The sequence below is a fragment of the Wyeomyia smithii genome, chromosome 2 (assembly GCF_029784165.1).
Source record: "Wyeomyia smithii strain HCP4-BCI-WySm-NY-G18 chromosome 2, ASM2978416v1, whole genome shotgun sequence".
Taxonomy (NCBI): Eukaryota; Metazoa; Arthropoda; class Insecta; order Diptera; family Culicidae; genus Wyeomyia; species Wyeomyia smithii.
The window spans coordinates 8,666,363-8,680,899 of NC_073695.1; the positions used below are offsets into that span (position 1 = coordinate 8,666,363).

Consider the following 14,537-nt stretch of genomic DNA (forward strand, 5'->3'; position numbering starts at 1 on the left):
TAGCTTCATGTACATTTTCCCGAAATAGTATAATTTCAAAACAAGTACTGGTATGTGCTCAAGTAAACCTCTATGGATATTGGTGGAATTTCTATCGTCTATTTCATGAAATAAATTTGATGATTCTATAAAATACTATGAGGTAAATTGAGGTGAAATTGATCACCATTGAAATCCATACATTCTTTTGGCAAGGTGTTTTTTTTTTTCGTTATGCTAAAGATAAATGACGATTTCTGTACTGAAAAATATCATTTACAGCTAGTTTGGAAACAAAAATAATGATATTTAAGGTTAAAAGAAATGGAATTCCTCCCTCTCAACCTGCGCGTTTGCATCTCCAATGACAAGTTTTCAGTCGTGTTTTGGGCACTCGTTTTAGGTTTGTTCCAGCTATTCATAGAACTAGTCTTCGAGGTCATTAGATTTGTCGTTTGTCGGTGCGTAGGTGTTGATTAAACTGTAGTTACAGAATTTGCCCTTAATCCTCAACACACATATACGGTCATCTACGGGCCTCCACCGGATGGCTTTTGTTTTCTGATTTCCCAACACTTTGAAACCCGGAATGTCGGTTCCGCTACTTTGCCGCCACAAGTGTGTGCACACTAGAAAGAAATGCGTTTACTGAATGGAATTCCCTTTCTCCACCAAACCTCCTGAATCGCTGTGATTTTGACTCCCTGTCGCTGTTTTTCTCGAGGTCGCACCGGTTCATTGAGAGATCGGACGTTCCAAGTACCCAATTTCCAATCGTTTTTTCGTAGTTCGTGGTTACTACCTTACATACTGTGGTATACTACCTTACAAGGGTCGCTACATACTGCTGCCGGGGCTGCCATCTTAGGTGTAGCTGGCGGATGCAGTGTTTCATGATTCAGCCGCCCGCTTCGGATCAGACGCTGTTGTACGCCGCCCCTAATATGAGGATACAGTCGCGTGCGACTCTTCTTCTTAGTCAAAATAAAGTTTCCACCGGAAGTTATCCGATCTCCGCTAAAGGTTATTCGTATTCCGGTCGGCACCTCGCAAATATTGGTTGGATAGGAGTTAATTGACAGAGGTGAGTAACCACATTAGAATCTCAAGTTACACGTGTCCAGCCATTGACTAATCATGCATTTGTTAATGTATTTGGTGTCAAATTAAGACGGTTCTGAAAAACAGCAAATTAAGGTATGGTTTTAAAACGCTTCTAAAGCTCAGAAAATGGTGTTCTATCTCTGTAATGCAATATGCAAGCTATCACGACTCAACCTTACTAAAAATTTATCAAATTAATGATGGAGAGCATGCAACCGAAATTCGGATATTTACATTTTTACCAAGATTTTGAATACTGCGTGCCAAAATTTTAGTTTTTTCCGTGTTGAGTATTTTCGTTACTGCTACAAAGCACTCAGTGTTTGAAAAAAAGAATGCTAACCTAGACTAGGCCCGAAAATCGTTTCTAAAAGCCAAAATACTAGAATTTAATCTCATGTTAAACTCAGAATCACTGAAAAACGCGGCGAGAACGAATATTTGATGCATAACAAAGTCGGTATCGTTGGTAAACGCAATTAAAGACTTGAAAATAACAATATTCGGCTAAAAAATTCTGCTTAAAAAGTAGAGCAAAGAATTTGATCCCGAATTAGTTTCAGAATCACTGAAAAACATTCCAAAAGCTCAGAAAAAAACGAGACAAAATTATTACCAAAATTTCACTTCCGGGGTATGATACTGGCCCAACCAGCCAGTCGTCGTAGATTCGAGTTTCAGCTCGGGAGAGACTGGTCAGTAAGATCATAGCGCTAGCCCCGCAATTGTGCTGTACTAAAAGTACAGTTGGCTGCGAAGTCTGTGTATAATAAACAGAAGGTTGAGTTCCGAATTGAAATGGGGCTTACTGCCAAGGACAAAAATATTGATCCCAACGTTCACGTTTCTGAATGATGCTTTGTACGTGAGATATGTATATTTGTGGATTATATTCAAAATTTAGATGAATTGAAGTTAAAATTTATTTTGTCCCGTAACGCATTCTTTTGTATTACAACTTTTCAAAAACTTAAAACAAAATTTAGTTATCTTAATTCAAAATAAAATATATTCAATATAGTCACTGAGTTATTATACACTGTAACATTGATTTAATAGCTGTGAAAGTCATAAATCATACTCACTTATAATGTATCAGAAGAACCATTTCTTTCCACACCGTATTTAGACAGTGAACGATACGGAATAAAATATTGTGAAATATTGAAATCATTTGCGATTTGAATTTTTATACGATATTTTTTTATGATAATCAAGCTATTTTGCGCTTACTACAAAGGATTTATGAAACAAGTTTTCATTGCGGTCGTTTGTGGGATGCAATATAATTCATTTTCGCTAGAACTGATCTAAATCTAACGCATCAGACAGCAATGAGCGGTAATATTATTCCATCAAGTCGTATAAAACGATCAAATCCTCCTTCCTGTTGTTTCTGTCCTGCTGAATTGCAGAACGCTTTGAAACAGTAGTTCGGAATGTCACATTCAGGAAGCAGCTTGTTCCTTCTCTCCGCACCTGGGCCAAATCGAAAAAGCAACATCGGGAAAAATGGATATCATAATGCCAATAGCAGACCGTGTGTGCTGCTACACTGCTCGCTACAGTAGGGATAGATCGAATCAGCTTCCGAAAGTGCAGTTTAGATTGTACGACGAGGTTAGGAAGAGAAAAGGGAGCGAACAAAACTCACAGCTGAACAAAACGATTTTCATATTTTATCATCAGATTCGTTTCTACCATCTTCACGGATTCTGGTACCCAGGCGTCGCCTCCAGTAAGGTGTGTAATATGACGTGCTCCTGTTGCACTCAGCAGAACATGATTGCCCGCACGTCGCCATCTCGGCTGCTCCTCAAGCTACATCCATGCAACACGTGCAAATGTGAATAAAAATAAGCAAAAGATGCATACGTCCAACTATCGCGAGCACAAAATCAAATAAATGTGAAGATATTTTGTCTGTTACAACAGCGATAACTGTGAAAGTGCACTTTCCATCTAAACTGGGCTGCAGAAAACAATTCAGTGTTCCGCACGGAATGAAAATGCAACCAAAGTCACTTGGACTGACGCTGACTTCGTTACTACGGGCATTGTGTTAAGAAACCATCTTCAGACACTCAGCCGCTAGCGGCTGCTTGACTGGCAGCACTGTTGCTGTAGTTTGAAAGAGGAAATGCAGCTGGTTTCCTGTTCTATGAATATGCAATAATATTGAAAAGACATAGTGAAAATGACAAGGGATAGTTTAACAATAAATCATTTCAGTCTTTGGGTTGGTTTTTCCTCTCTTAATAATAACGATTAACGATTACAGAATGTCAGTAAAAGTCAGTAACCATTAAGCATCTAATATTAAATTTTATACCTGCATATATATCCAATTCTGAAATATTAATTACCATCGAAACCCTTTTGCGTGTGAGTGCTCCCGAAGAACCCCTCCATGCATGCGTACGAACCGGCAGCCGACCGAGTTAGTTAAGTTTTAATTCCTGGCGCTCGAAGTTGAAGATATGTTTGCGAATAAATTGCGCAATTTCACGCTCTCCTGCACTGGCAAATTATGGTTATTCAAACTAAACTCACATCTCCCGATGTTATGTCGAACAACTTTGGATGCTGGAAATTCATACCAAGCCCCTCCCCCCTCCCTCACCCGTCCTCCTCTTTTTATCAACTGATTGGAGATGGCACCGTTCGTCGCCGGGGCGCGCTGAACTCCGGTGTCATACGAGCGAGGGCAATTTGCATTCAAACAACTACGCTCAAATAACGTTTCAGAATTTCTGAAAGCTATACTCACTCGGTGCCGAATTGCCAATTAAGTGGTTCGTTGTGCAGCTGGATCACCTTAACCGGAGTTTTGAATCGCAGCGTAATTTATTTCGTTGCTGCCACGATTTAGTTTCGGCATAACCTTAAATATTGCGAATATCAAACTAGACGGGATTTACAATCTGTAACACCGAGCAATGAGGATCCCCCGCCGTAGAGCAGCCCTCATCCAGCTAATAAATTTTCGCAAAAAGCAATTATCCTAATGAAGGACGCAGTTCATTTTCCATTTAGATGAATGCCATTCCTTTGTTACAAATCGCTCGGAGCGGAACCGTTCCACCGTCACGCGGCGTAATGAACCGAACAGGGCGGGTGGGGTAATCAATATTCACCATCTGCAGCAGCCGAGGAAGCACAAACAACATCGTCGCAATCCCGGGTGACAATGACCCGTATTTTGGGGTTCTGGGTGCTGCTTGACCTATTTCAGCATAAGCGCGACAGTGGCGTGGGAGGTTTGTGAAGCAACTCGTAGATGCTAACCAAATTTCATCAAATTCAATTTTCTTTTTGACAGTTCAGTCCCTGACTGGCCTGACCAAGATACCTTCGGTATCACCCTTTTGATATAAAAAGTAGTACGGATGTTGACTTGTTTGGTTGGGAAAAATGTCTTTAGTGTTCGAAGCATTTTCATTTAAGCTGTCATTGTACAAACGCTCGTGAACAAATATTGGAAATCATCGAATCTCAATTGTTACTCACTAGTCATATGACTCCCGCTGATTTCATTCTAGGGTAAATTCATTTATCGCCTCAGCACGTCATCAAGAGATGACGATTTTTCGGTTGGCTGTGCAGAAGAAAAAATAATGAGTATTCCATTTGTTGTTATCGGTTTGGTCCGTATCAGCAATCGCACAGGTGATTCGTTCGAACAAGTAATCTCTACTCCTAGCTCGGGGAACTTAATGACAGCTTCAGTTTCGATAAGATTTCACCATGCACAGCAGTTAAATAACCCATTGAGCAACTGATAGGGTTAGTATTTCCTGACCATCGCTCCTATTAAAAACATGCTGCGCTGTAATCGTTTGCTGCTCCTGTCGGCGGCAGCAAGTTTCTTGAGTTGCCTGTTGCTGGGGACGCCACTGGCTGCTTCAGGTTACGAATCTCGTATCGTAGGCGGTGAAAATGCAACTGCAACTGGCGCCCCGTACACCGTGGCAATTCGTTCGACGGCGAACAGCTTTCTGTGCAATGGAATACTGATTTCTAATCGTGATGTTCTAACAGCAGCCCAGTGCGTTTATAATGGAAGCACCGTAAGAAAGGCATCGGAGTTCCAAGTGGTGCTAGGAACTCTGATCAATTCGAATACTACCACGAATGCAACGGTTCGATCGGTTTGGAGAGTGTCGCCTCATGAAAGTTTCAATACCACAACGCGCATCAACGATTTGGCAGTGTTGCGATTAAATGAGAATGTGACAAGCATAAATACCGTTGGGTTTGGTGCCACAACACCGGCGGTGAATCGCAGCTGCGATTTGTTCGGATGGGGAGCCAACACAACAACCGGTTCACCAGCGGTAACTCTTCAACGTATCAAACTGCAAGTGCAAACGAGCAGCTCGGCACATTGCCTACGGACAACGGGAGGAACTGCTCTTGCTAGTGGAATGTTCTGTGCAGGAGACTTGCTTGCCGGACGTGGTGCCTGCACAGGTGATCTTGGAGCACCTTTGTTATGCGATGGAACTCTGTACGGCGTACTGTCGCTTGTGGGTGGCTGCGGTGCAGTAAACGAAACTTCAGTATTTACTGATACCACAAAGTATATAACTTGGATCATCAGTAAGGTGCAGCTTGCCGTCACCAAACCATCCGGAGGTGGAGCAGCGCAAGTTGTTCTTAACATCGGCGTCTTAGTACTGTCAGTAGTGTGTTCAATTATGATGGCGAAATAAAATGCCGCAAAATACGAATTTGGGTTGCATATGTTGCTTATCGATACTGACCGTGACGATAAGTAGATAAGGGTTTGCTTTTCATCTTTGACGATTAGATTGGTCTGTTATTTTTAAGAAGTGAACTGAAACTGAATAAGTAGAACATTGATTGATTGATTGGATGTGGAGAAAAAATTGAAGCAAGTACCGGCTTAAAACAAAAAAGTTATCGCTGCTCTTGATAACTCAGTTTGAGGACTAACTAAATATAGAGTTTATAATTATCTCCTCATTGCATTCAATTTCTTTTATCATTTCCGGGCTGTTTATATGAAGCCTCAGCTCTTGAGTCCTCATACATGAACGAAATGCGTGACAATGCTTCACATTGTTCACGTGTTCGGGGGTTAGAAAAAAAGTCGCCAACCATTACTTTGCAGCGATGGAAACAAATCACCTCTAGCGATTTTGAATACTTATAAACCAAGCCTAAAATGCGTTAACATCGTCGTCAGTATGAGAGTAAATAGGTATCGGTGTTAGTGCACTCTCTATGCCTTTCTTTTGACGATATATTTCTTGTTGTTAGTGTGCCCCAACACGTGGTTCTCAATGTGCACAACTCGGTATATGACGTTATTCGGAAAATGTACTTTTCTAGTTTTCTCATTTGACTGATGATCGTGATTATCTTCTAGAACAAGACCTCTGCTGCTGCTCAGTCAACATTATATTCTCCTGTTGCTATTCTTTATCCTCCGACGACGGGACACATTTAGAGAGAAAAACACAACGAGCGACTTTTGTCGCTTCGACTTCGATTTCGCTGGCTGATGTAGTCTAATCATGTATCTGATTTTTTTTTTTTTTTTGAGAAACCATTTCACAAAACAAGCATGAAATGATTGTGAGGATTCAAGTTTTTTCACAATCTGTACAAATCATGAGTACGGCAGCTGAAGATAAAGTGACTGATTCTTTGTCCTGCTTCACTGCACTGTATTAACCACCAAGTATTAATGTCCGTGTAGTGCTTCTGGCGGAGTGTTCTTCGGACCCCATGATTCCACTTCTTATCTGGAAAAAGGTTGGTAAAAGGCTGGACAATGCGTACCATAGGTATATACATCCTGTATACGTGGTATGAAATAGATCCATGTGAGGTATCACTGGTAATCCTTAATTCACCCTCTTGTCCATTCACTCCTATCCCTACCTCCCCGTGGTGGCGACTGGTATACGAGTAACCTTAAGAAAGATCGGGTAACCAACCCTGATGGTCTCAGCTCTGGTCGATACTAACAGAGGAAGGGGGCTAATTTCGGGAGCTAATTCGAGCGTCTGACCTCCACGTTATGAGCGCCTCGAAACAGCGTTTGTTCTCCATGTTAGGAGCGGCTGAACTACCGTCTTGTCAGTGCACTCCTGGTAGTATTCGAGACTTAAAATAGCGGTTCCACGTCCTGTGAGACAGTGAGATTGATTGCGGAACGAATAAAGAACTAAATAATTCGAGCCGGGAAAAACGTCATAGACCCAGGCGACGAGGACGGACTAACTATTAAAAACTCGGAACATGGAACTGCCAATCTCTCAATTTCATTGGAAGCACTAGAGTACTTGCCGATGAGTTGAAAAGCCGCAATTTCGACATCGTACCAATTGACCAACGAAAATGGCCTAAGACCCATCGACTTCGCCAGTACAACATCCTGTGACTTGGAGGTCACCAAATCAGACAAAATCGCAAATTGACCACCTGTTGATAGATGGTCGCTATTCTCGGACATCACCTACGTCAGAACCTACCGAGGTGCCAACATCGATTTGGACCACTGTCTAGTGATGATGAAAATGCGCCCAAAACTCTCCATTGTGAACAATACTCGGTACCGGCGCCCGCCACGGTACAATCTGAGATAAATCGATGTCGATGAAAGTTACACACATTCGCTCGAAGCATCGCTACCGGAAGAGGGCGAATTGATTGAAACCCCTCTCGAGAACTGTTTTAACACCGTGAAAACAGCAATCAACAGTGTAGCGGACAACGTTTTGGGGCATAAGGAATGAGTGGTTCTAATCGGTTGAACCAAGGATGTAAATTATCACTAGCGCACATTTTTTTCACAAGCCCATGGCTCATTTATTGGACACAATTCTGAAAAACTTTGTATTTACACGCCTCAAAATTATTCAATTGAAGTAGTTATGTCTTTTCTGCCCACCGCCAAATCCGATCCGGTTTGCATTTGATTGGGTTTGCATTTTTTTCTGCTCAAAAAAATTGCACCAATAACTGGTAGAATACTTTTTTCTTTATTTTTTTCTTTTCTTTGCATAACATGTTCTATTTCAAATGACTTTCTTTACTTCATGAACTAGCAGGCTTTGATTGAATAACTTCAAACCTCTTCGTCTAGTTAAATAAACTGCCCTTCAGTATCTTCAGATTTATTGTCTGTGATCTTTGAACTCAACAAATCATCATACTTGCGTCCCACTTACACAAAACCTGGTATGCAGCTGCCTGTACATATCTCTGCTCTTATCTTTCAACGGTGTGGCTATCCGCTCTAGTAAATATGTCAGTTGTTATGAACTACTTCAAAGTGACTGCCATTCCTAATTACAGTGGTTATTTCACTCGGAAATTCAACCTATGAAGTGGCTTTCTTTACATGTTCTGGAGTTTATAACTTGGTCCCGTAAGGACCGATTTGTCCTGAACTAGCGCACCCCACATGGGTTGCCAGTCATTAGCCTTTCGACGTAGAACTACGTCTTACGGCAACAGTCAGTTTCGAAAGATTCCCTTCATTTTCACAGCAATCGGTTGGAACATTAGCTAAGTGTCAACCAAAGTAAGGCAAATTGAGATTTTGTGGAGATATTTTGATCAATCAGAGCAGAAAACAAGTCCAGATATGAAGCGAAACTTTTAGTTCCAGCCTAATGCAAACTAAATGACAGATCACTATCATTCTTTCCCAGCACATCCCATAATGCTTGCATACACAAATGTAGTCTTCATTGTTTGTCTGATCCTTGTTTCAAGAAGATACTATTTGAACGTTCCCGGCGATGCTCGTGATCAAAAGTTTCAAATTTAGGATTCATTTTTTTAATTCATTGCATTATTAGCACAACTCACTTCAAAAATATTTTACATCTTATACGTCCAACATCACTTTAAGTACTTTAACATTCTGAGAACGCATAGAACGGAAATACCCATATTGGATTGCATTTTGTGATTTGGGGATGTTTTACAGAAACTGGAAGTCGCATTTCGGATTTCAAAATGACGTATGGAGTTCGAAAGTTTCGGAAGTATTGAAATGGTTGGTCAAATACCACTGTAGATTATTTTCCTGAAACCAGAAGTCGTTATGTTGGAAAATGTTATGTGAGGTCATCCCAGTTCCGAATATATCACACTCGGGTGATAACCGGATATTCGGCAATCGAATCGAGAAAGAAATCAAAGTAAGAAGAATTTAGCGTGACCATTCATGCTTAGTTCTCCTCTATAATCATATCTAAAGAGATAACATGTGAATTTTTATAACGAAAATGTTTGTTGGTGTCCGAAGAACACGTCTGAGAAGAAGTTAGAAGAAGTTTTGATCCACATAACTACGTAGAAATTAAAAAAAAAGATTAAACCAATGAAATGCGGCCTTTCCTCCAGCCAAATGTCCCAAGATCTAGTTTTGGTAAAAGTAAAAAAGTACACTAAAGTCGCTTCTTACGCGGGGGATACGTGCCGCGTAAATTCCGGAATCCGCGTAAAAAAAGCCGCGTAAAAAAAGCCGCGTGAAAAAACGCGTAAAAAGCGACCTTAGTGTATTTCGAATACCCTAATGTGTTACTATTCACAAAACTACGAAAACATCAGAAATGTAATTTTTTTCTGCTCGACTCGCACCGAATTAAAACATAAATTCTTCTGCAGGAAAATATTTGCAGATGTTGAAGGCACAACGAACATTTCATTGAAAAAAAAATTACAGGCGAATTGAGCTCATGCTCAAAAAGTCATGTATTATATGTATAATATACTAGTCGAACGCTTCCGGCGATGCTCGGGATCAAAGGTTTCGAAGCCAAGACTTTTTTTATACTTCATTGCTGCATTAGCTCAAATCTCTTATAAAATATTTCACATCTTATATGTCCATCATCACTTTTAGTACTTCAATATTCCGAGAACGCACAGAACGGAGATTTCTTTTTGGATTGCATTTTGTGATTTAAGGCTGATTTACAGAAACTGGAAGTCGCCATTTTGGATTTCAAAAAGACGTAAGGAGTTCTACTTTTGGAAGTATTGCAATTGTTGGCCAATAGCTCTTTAGATTATTTTGTTTAAACCGGAAGTCGCCATTTTTTATTTCTATTTTTATTGGCAGTAGTATTTTTTATAACTCACTTGTAGCCTTATTTATACGATTGAAATGATTAAATTCTGAAAATGTCACTGAAAAAAATAATTCTGCTCCGTGCATTAAGTAGAGTGACATATAATCGTAGAAATGCTACATTTTCCGGTGTTTTTCTTACTTTTGCATGATAATCCATCACGACTTAATGAAATGATCAAGCTTTTACAACATTATCAAGCTTTTACAACAATGAAATAACTTTTTAGATAACTTTTTTTGATGATTTTATAGCAAAATGATCTTGAATGCCAAAAGCGACCCATAATTGTGTCTTTTGCTATGCAAATGATATTTTTCTTCTTAACCGATTTACACACATCAGCTGCAATAAAACTAATTGTCGATCGAAAGTATACATTAGAACACAGAAATAGATTGTAAAGCTTCGTGGTTGATAATTTTTCCAATTTTATATTCATTTTTGAACATTCAGGCAAAACGTTGACTGACCCATAATTGTAGAGGGACTGTATAATACGTATGAATTTCAAAAAAAGTATTTTGATGTGTTTTTCTGTATTCTGTTTTCCCCGTGGCTCTGTGGTTAGCGATGTCGATTGGCTCTCACACGGTTGTGATATCGCGTTCGATCCCCGATAAGGTCGAAAATCAACAACATGCAAAATGTGCTAAAATCAATATAGATAACGAATTCTCCCAACTATTGTGGTTGATCAAGAACGCTATTAGAAGGCTAGCGTGCGATATTGTTGTGCTGTATACATAAATCATCTTTAAACATACGTAGTTTTATGAATTATATCTCATTTTTTAGCATTAAGATACCTTTTATTTTTCTTCAAATGTCTTCCTGAACGTTAACGAACATTTTAATGAAAGAGTAATCACATGTCATCGCATTGAATTTTGAATTAGAGGCATTGAATTTAGATTTTGCATGTCTTAAGTAGTTTTGTGAATAATATTTCTACTTTTTACTTTTCCTCTAATGTCTATCCTGAACGTAAAAAAACTTTTTAATAAAAAAATAATCACATGTCATCGCTTTGAATTTTGATTTAGAGACAAATTCAGTAAAAAAAGTCATAATTTTGCATGTTTTACGTAGTTTTGTGAATAATATCTCAAGTTTTAGTAATCAGATACTTTTTATTTTTCCTCAAATGTCTTTCTTGATCGTTAACAAACATTTAAATGGAAAAATAATCACATGTCATCGCTCTGAATTTTGATTTAGAGGCAAATTTAGCATAAAAAGTCATAATTTTGCATGTTTTACGTAGTTTTGTGAATAACATCTCGAGTTTTAGTAATCAGATACTTTTTATTTTTCCTCGAATGTCTATCCTGAACGTAAAAAAACTTTTTAATAAAAAAATAATCACATGTCATCGCTTTGAATTTCGATTCAGAGACAAATTCAGCAAAAAAGTCATAATTTTGAATGTTTTACGTAGTTTTGTGAATAATATCTCAAGTTTTAGTAATCAGATACTTTTTATTTTTCCTCAAATGTCTTTCCTGAACGTTAGCAAACATTTTAATTGAAAAATAACCACATGTCATCGCTTTGAATTTTAATTTAGAGACAAATTCAGCATAAAAAGTCATAATTTTGCATGTTTTACGTAGTTTTGTGAATAACATATCATGTTTTAGTAATCAGATACTTTTTATTTTTCCTCAAATGTCTTTTCTAAACATCAACAAACATTGTAATGTAAAAAAACCACATGTCATCACTTATTTTTTTGATTTAGAACGATTTAAAATGATAGTGGTGACTGTACACCTCAGAGACGGAGGGAATAACATCAACAAGATCAAGCGTTACGGAATTCCATTTTTATATAGTAGATATAAATTTAAAAAAGAGTATTTTAATGTGTTTTTCTGTATGCTGAAAATCATCTACAAACATACGTAGTTTCCAAAGTAATATCTCAACTTTTAGCAATAAAATACCTATTATTATTCCTCAAATGTCTTTCCCGAACATTAACAAACATTTCAATGAAGAACAATTACATATCATAGCTTTGAATTTCGATTCAGAGGAAAATTGAGTTCAAATATTAATGATTTTGCTTGTTTAACGTAGTGTTGTGAATAATATCTCAATTTTCAGTACTCAAAAATCTGTTATTTTTCCTCAAAAGTCTTTCCTGAACATAAACAAACATTTTAATGGAAAAAATCATATATCATAGCTTTGAATTAAGATTTAGAGACAAATTGAGCCAAAATATTCATGATATTGCATGTTTTACTTAGTTTTGTAAATAATAATTCTTTTTTCAGTTATCAGATAACTATTTTTTATCTCGAATGTCATTCCTGAATATCAACGAACATTTTATTGAAAATAATCACGTGTCATCGCTTTTAATTCTGACTTAGAGACAAATTGAACCTAAAAAAATATGGTTTTGCATTTTTCATGTGGTTTTGTGGAAAACATTTAAATTTTAAATAACCAGATAGGGTATCGGACGTCTTCGTCAGTGGTTTTCTTCGGCCCCCTTTTGCTGCAGAAAAACTGCCGAAGAAAAACACTGACGAAGACGTTCGATACCCTATCTTTCCTAAACACAACGAACATTTTATTATAGTAAAAATCACAGATCACTGCTTCGAGTTTTGATTTAGAGGCAAATTCAGCATAAAAGTCATGATTTTGCATGTTTCACGTAGTTTTGTGAATAATATCTCGAGTTTTAGTAATCAGATACCTGTTATTTTTTCTCAAATGTCGTTCTTAAACATCAACGAACATTTTAATGAAAAACAGAATCACATGTCATCGCTTTGAATTTTGATTTGGAGACGAATTAAGTATGAAAAGTCATAATTTTGCATGTTTTACTTAGTTTTGTGAAGAATATCTCCAGTTTTAGTGATCAGATACTAATTATTTTTCCTCAAATGTCTTTACTGAGCATTAACAAACATTTTAGTGGAAAAAGAATCATTTGTCACCGCTTTGAATTTTGTTTAGAGGCAAATTTAGCACAGAAAGTCATAATTTTGCATGTTTTACGCAATTTCGTGAATAATATCTCAAGTTTTAGTAATTAGATACCTATTATTTTTTCTTAAATGTCTTTCTTAAACATCAACGAACATTTTAATGAAAAAAGAATCACCTATCATCGCTTTGAGTTTTGATTTGGAGACGAATTAAGTACAAAAAGTCACAATTTTGCATGTTTTACTTAGTTTTGTGAATAATATCTCAAGTTTTAGTGATCAGATACTAATTATTTTTTCTCAAATGTCTTTACTGAACATTAACAAACATTTTAGTGAAAAAAAAACCATATGTCATCGCTTTGAATTTTGATTTAGAGGCAAATTTAGCACAGAAAGTCATAGTTTTGCATGTTTTACGTAGTTTTGTGAATAATATCTCAAGTGTTAGTAAATAGATACCTATTATTTTTTCTCAAATGTCTTTCCTGAACATCAGCGAACATTTCCATGTTAAAAAACCTACATGTCACCGCTTATTATTTTTATATTAGAACGATTCAAAATGATGATGATTACTGTACACCTCAGAGACTGAGGGAATAATATCAATAAGATCAAGCGTTACGGAATTCCATTTTTATATAGTAGACTAGATCAACTAGCGGCAAGTAGAGCTGCAACACCTAACATACGCTCATTCGATGACAGCCTTCCAAAGCCGACAAACCAACAGAGGAAATCGGAGATTACCTTTAACAGTGCTATATTTTGGATCTCCCGTCTATGTGGAAAGCACCGTCATACAGGTATGCATGTAGTACTACTGAACATTTCCGGACATATGAGTGATTCTGCCCTGATGTACACCCAAAGAAAATAACTGTTGAGTTACATAAGAACCCCTTATCATTTTGCGTCACAAGAATCCCTTATATAGAAGTCATAAGTTTTTTTTTATGAATTAGAGGGGAAATTTTATTCTTTTTAAAAGTAATTCTTTTATATTTTATTTTAATATACTAACGATTTTCACAAGAGCAATTCCACAAAAAAGACAACCATTTAATCGACTATTTTTGATTTGGCTTAGACTTTGCAAAGACGTTTCTATAAGTCAAAGATTTTTTTGGAACACAACTCATTTTTGAGACGCTTTTTAAAAATTGATATTTAGAGAAGGTATTGATGATCATAAATATTTTTAGGGCCAAAACAATTTGATTGATCGGTGTAACGTCTTTAGCAAAGTTGCAGATAACAGATTTGTTTTTCCAAAAAAATATACACTCTAAAAAAATTATTTTCTTGTGAAGAAAAAAGTTAAAATAAAAATAAAAATTAATTATCTAAAAAAGCTCATTTTCTAAAAATCTAA

At 37.3% G+C, this 14,537-nt stretch overlaps 1 protein-coding gene across 1 annotated transcript; it reads left to right on the forward strand.

Moving 5' to 3' along the window:
- Positions 1–4,827: 4,827 nt before the first annotated feature.
- Positions 4,828–6,064, forward strand: LOC129723816 (trypsin alpha-3-like). The gene has a single exon (XM_055678266.1). It carries the CDS (start codon positions 4,905–4,907, stop codon positions 5,796–5,798), a length of 894 nt encoding a protein of 297 aa, XP_055534241.1. The 5' UTR covers positions 4,828–4,904; the 3' UTR covers positions 5,799–6,064.
- The last annotated feature ends 8,473 nt before the right edge of the window (positions 6,065–14,537 follow it).

What these genes read in the sequence shown, in the direction of transcription:
- LOC129723816 (XM_055678266.1), top strand. Translation starts at nt 4,905, where the DNA reads ATGCTGCGCTGTAATCGTTTGCTGCTCCTGTCGGCGGCAGCAAGTTTC.